Genomic DNA, 5,694 nt, shown 5'->3' with positions numbered 1-5,694 from the left:
GGACCTCCCAGGTGTGAACGTCTTCTTCTTCTTCTCCTTGAACCTCTTCTTTGTCAATTGGATTGTACTCTAAAGGTCCAGACGTGTCTAGACCGGCCATCTGAAATTCAGAAAAAAAAATTTTTTTTTTGAAATTTTCAAAATTCAATAAATATGATTTTTTGGGATTTTCAACCGCATTTAGCATCAAATTTTCGTAGAAAAAATGCTAATTTTAAGCCGAATGCTCAATATTTTATTTTTAGAAAAAATAAATTTTCAGACAACAAAATTCCAGAAAATTCTGGAAATTTTCTAATATTCCGGGCGGTAAAATTTAACGAAAAAAAGACAGCAACAACAGAAAGAACGAAAAAAGGCGAAAAAAACTTGCAAATGCGCTCCATTGAGAATATTTTGAAATGCTATCAAAGGAGCGCATTTGCAATTTTTTTTTTTGAAAAATTGCAAAAAAAAGGTGGATTTCAACGGAAAACAACAGAGAAACAGAGAAAAATTTAAAAATTTTGGAAAATTGAAAAAAAATCTAAAAATTCCAAAAAAAATCGGATTTTCGAATTTTTCGAAAATTACAGAATTCTAGATTTCCAAAGAAAAATGGCGATCAAATTGTCTGGAATTACACAAAAAATGCAAAAAATAGAGTTGCAAATCTGAAAAATTCGAAAAAAAATCGATAAAACTAAAAACAACTTTTTCGAAAAATATCGATTTTTCAGAATTTTCAGCGAATTTTTTTTCCGAATTCTCAAAAAATTCTTACAAGAAAAACAACGAAAAACACTGAAAATTGTAAAAAAATATGTGAAAAATCTTGAAAAAATCCGAAATTTTCAGAAAATTTTTTTTTCGAAAATATCGATTTTTCCAAATTTTCAGAAAAATTGAAAGACAAAAAAACAGACGAATATTTCAAAAATTCTAACAGAAAAAATAACAAAAAACCGTGAAATATATCAAAAAATAGCAGGAAATCTGAAAAAAAAATTCTGGAAATTTATCGATTTTTCCAAATTTTCAGATTATTTTCAGTCGAATTTCAATAATTCTAACAGAAAAAACAACAAAAAACCCAAAAATATTTCAAAAAAGAGCTAAAAATCTTGAAAAAATCAAAAATTTTCAAAAATTTTTTTTTTTGGGAATTTATCGATTTTTCCAAATTTTCAGAAAAAAACGCAATTATTTCAAACTCTAACAGAAAAAAATTTCCAGAAAATTATCGATTTTTCTTCTCAAAAATCCATGAACTGCGAAAAATCGATATTTCCAGATGAATTTCCAGAAGAAATCCCAGAAGACGTCGATGGATTTTCAGCAGAATTTCTGAAAAGAAATTATCGATTTTTTTTTTAGGAAATTCGAAAATTTACCCTAGCATAGTTAAGCTGAGCAATGCCTCGAGCTCATCCGAATCCATTTTTGGCATGAGCAATTCAGATTTTTCCGGTTTTTTCTCTTCAGAAATGACCAATTTTTCAGATTTTCCTTCAGAATTTTCTAGAAGCTTCTGGAGCTCTTCTCGTATTTCCAGCTCCATTTCGAGGCGATTTTGGGTCATAAAAATCTGCAATTCCAGCACCGCCATTCTCAAATCTTCGTTAGTTCGGCATTTTTGGGATGCATTCGTCGATGTATTGGTTTTCTCCTTATGACGAACGTCCATGATTTTTTGTAGCTTTAATTCCAGATTTTTCACATTCTGAAAATAAAATTTCCGGAATTCGGATATGCCAGTAGAGCGCATTTTCAATGTGAAGATTTTTGAAAATTTCGAAAAAATATTTTTTTTCAAAAATTTCGAAATTTTTTACATCGAAAATGCGCTCAAAATTTTTGAAATCGAATAAATTATCAATAGAGCGCATTTTCTATGTGAAAAAATGTAAAAGATTTGAACAAAAATTTTCGTTTTTTTTCTAGAAATTTTTAGCGAAAAATTGTCAATAGGGCGTATTTTCAATCCCTAAAAATTAGAAAAAAATTTTTTTTTGAAATTTTTCGAAAAAAAAATTTGTGAAAAATCTTTTTATTGCCTGCGAAATTGTCAATAGAGCGTATTTCCAGACCTCATCCAATCTCCTATATTTCTCCAAATTCCCCTCAACAGCTCTCCGGCGAATCTCATTTTTCAAATTTTCCAGCAAATTTTTATCGATTTTTCCCGAATTTTCCACTTCCATCGTGCGATTTTCGACTTGGATTCTCATGAATTTCAGATTTAAGTCTCGAAAATTATCGATTTTTTCCCGCTTTTTCTCCCGTTTCCGATTTTGATAGTTTCTCGTCGAGTTTCGAGCGATCGCTCGCTTATAAGCTTGTCTGGCCTCTGGTGTCTGAAAATTTCATTGAAAAATCGATTAAAAATCAATAAATTTGACCCGGAAATCGTTTATTTTAATAATGAAAATCGATAATTGAGTTTTATACCATTTTCTGAAGATCCGCGGTTTTACGACGCATCGGTCCGAAATAATCGATTTCAGGCATGTCTGAAAATGGGCGGAGCCTATCAAAAAGGCTTTCTCCCTCGATTTTTTGATTTTCGAAAACTGAAAAATCGATTTTCTCAAAATCCATGTTTGACCACCTGAAAAATGATGCAATTTATTTTGGAAAAACCGAATTTTTTAGCTGAAAAATTCATTCGGGAAAAATCGATAATTGACCGAAGAATTCGAAAAAAAACTCAGAAAATCGACGGTTTTTAGGGCAAAATACGGTAATTTTCCTGATTTTTTGAGCAATTTTCGAAAGGTGCGATGGAGCGCAGACAACACGAAAGAGAGAAAACTGGTGGGAATTTTGAAAAAAGAAAACTTGGAATTTTGGGAAAAATGAAGAGAAAATCAGATTTTTCAGAGTTTTTCAAGGGAAATTTCGGCGGGAAATTCGAAAATTCTAAAAACAAAAAATTTAACATTTTCGGAGCGCGATTCTCGAGTTTTTCAAATGAAATTTTGGCGGGAAATTCGAAAATTCAAATTTTTCAGCTCGATTTTCGAATTTTCCGGAATTTTTACAAAATGCCGAAAATTCGAAAAATCAGAATTTCAAATGGGAAATTCGGCGGGAGAACCTTCTCTGAAAAATAATAATCTTTAAAAAAAAAGAATTTTTTTACAAAAAAAAAATTTATTCGATGTGAGTGAGAGGGGTACAAAATAAAAGGGCGGTACATATAAAAATGGAAAAAGTGGGCGGAGCCTAGTCTCCACCCACTTTTTTTCGCTTTTCCATCGTTTTTTGGAGGGAAACGATGGAAAATTACCGTTTTTTTCAACCAACAACTTTATCGATTTTTTCGCATTTTTCTAGGTTTAAAAATAATCGATTTCAGAGCTGAAATTTGACATTTCCTGAAAAGTGGTTTAAAGTTCGCTAGAAAGTTGGCGAATTCCATGCGGCAGTGCTGGGAGAATTTTTTTGGGCTAGTCTATCTCGGCTCCTGTGAAAGATACCAAAAGGTGGACTCAACTGACAAAATGTTACTGATATTATGATGAACATTTTGCTAGTTGACCACTTTTTGGTATCTTTCACAGAAACCGAGATAAATCGGGACGAAGGAGATTGCGCTTGATTTTATCGACGTCCAGCTCTGGCTCCAGCTCAATGAGTTCGGTCGCAAGTACGATTTTCCAGAATTTCAGCTTGGCGAGCTTCAAGGCAGCTTTGGCTCTGGATTTTTGGGAGGCATTGGTCATCAAATTAGTCCCAGGTAAGTTTCTTCGTCTCGCGATGTCTTCCAACTCATTCTCCAGCTTTCGAATTCGCTGGAAATTATTGATTTTTTCAGAAATTAAACCCAGCAAGAGAACTGCCATTTGCAGCTCATCCGGACCTCTGATTTCGTTTTGTTGAACATCATGTTTAAGCTCTTCGTGAGCATCTTTACCGGAAACTCTCGAAAATTCTTTTTCCAGAATTTTAATATTCTCTTCCAGCTCTTTCATTCTCTGTTTCTTTCTCAATTGGAAGTTTCGGGAGTTCCTTTTGTTTGCTGCTCATTTAGCTTCGATGGATGACTGAAAATTGGGGAAAATCGATTTTTCATGTCAAAAAAATCGATAAATTGATTTAACGCCGGTTGTTTCATCTTTGTAGCTTCAAAGTCGCTCATTGATTTTGAATTTCTGTTGTAGTTCGCTTTTTTTTGCAGAAAAAATCGCTGAAATTAGGCGAAAAACAACAAAAGTAGTGATTTTCCCACGATCTACAGTACCCTCTCGCGCGGCGAGACCCACCGTCATGGCGGGAAATTTGAAAAAGAGACATGAAATCGTGAAAAAGAGGGTTTTTGGGAGTTTCAGACCTAGAATTTGCCGGGAAATTATCGATTTTTCGCAGAAATTTTTGGTTGGCGCTAAAATGGAAAATTTTCAGATTTTTTGACTGAAATTATCGATTTTAGGAGATCAAATCCTAATAAGAAAAAATTCAGAAAAATAACGATTTTTTTGATGAATTGCAGACCTAGAAATTGCCGGAAAATTATCGACTTTTTGCTTGAAAATTGAGGTTTTTGAACTGAAATTTTCGAATTTTCCGAGATATTTTTTCCCAGTAAAACAGTTCATTGATTTCAGAATGAAAATTAATACAAAAAATGGTAAAAATCATAAGAAAAGGGCGCGGAGCTTAGAGCTAATTCTAGTTTGACAAAAAATCGATAAAATTGGGAAAAGTGAGAAATTTAATGGGGTTAACAATAAAATTTGGGGAAAGGTGATTGATATTTTTGGGTTTTTTGCGGGGACCTGCAAACACACTCTAATGATAATTTCAGCTATCATCGCTGTCTGCGAAAAAAGGTCGAGAGCAGCATATCTCGCAAGTGCGGAAACTACCGTACTTTCAGCTTATTTTTTGACCTTTTCGACGATCTTTAACGGGATTTTTGATGTAAATCGAGGAAAAATGATTTGAAACGCTGAAAATCGTCGAAAAATTAGGCTCAAAGTACGGTAGTTTCCACACTTGCGCTTCTAAGAAAAATTTACCGAGATATTCCGCTCTCAACCTTTCTTCTCAGCGATAATAGCCAAACCTAAGAAACCTGTATTGAAATTCCAACTAGAGCGCGTTTGCAGTCAGGGAAAGACACCTAGGGAGCTACAGAAAATTTCTGGAAAATCGATAATTCGACACTCCACCGATTCCGCTTTCTTTTAAAAGAAAGCGGAATCGATCGCACAAAGTGAGGCCCCTCAAATTGAGGAACATGAGGAGCCTCACACTAGTAGCTACCATAACAGCCAAGCTGGCATATATGGTACTGTCTATTCAATAAAACGTGGACTGTAGATCGTGGGAAAATCACTACTTTTGTTGTTTTTCGCCTAATTTCCGGATTTTTTCTGCAAAAAAAAGCGAACTTCAACAGAAATTCAAAATCAATGAGCGACTTTGTTTTACACCTCGAAAATCGATAATTTTGGGTGAAAATTCCCTTAAAACTAGAGATTTTCCTTTTTCCCGATTTTCCCTTTTTCTCCTTGAATTTTTGCGGTTTCTATGGTTTTTCAGGCTTTTAAAGTTCGAATTTTACACTCTAAACCTTGAAAAATCAAATTTTTCGCGGTTACAACCTCAAATTTATGTATTTTCGATTTTTTTTCAAAATTTCCTAAAAATTTAAAATTTTTTCCCGAAAGATCGACAAAATGGATATTAACAACGAGAATTCCGATG

The 5,694-nt window shown here is 33.5% G+C and overlaps 1 protein-coding gene across 1 annotated transcript in view; it reads right to left on the bottom strand.

The window, feature by feature from the left end:
* Positions 1-100, bottom strand: part of Cbr-cec-2 — a gene marked incomplete at both ends in the record, with an annotated part of 3,527 nt that extends 3,427 nt beyond the window's left edge. Inside the window, one exon of the mRNA XM_045243430.1 lies at positions 5-100. Within this exon, the coding sequence (XP_045094626.1) occupies positions 5-100 (96 nt within the window). The remainder of the gene's footprint in view (positions 1-4) is intronic.
* Between the last annotated feature and the right edge of the window lie 5,594 nt (positions 101-5,694).

Source organism: Caenorhabditis briggsae (genome assembly GCF_000004555.2).
Source record: "Caenorhabditis briggsae complete genome, chrIII, whole genome shotgun sequence".
Classification (NCBI taxonomy): Eukaryota; Metazoa; Nematoda; class Chromadorea; order Rhabditida; family Rhabditidae; genus Caenorhabditis; species Caenorhabditis briggsae.
Note: the sequence above shows the minus strand (reverse complement) of the source record. Positions and strands in the feature narration are given on the sequence as shown.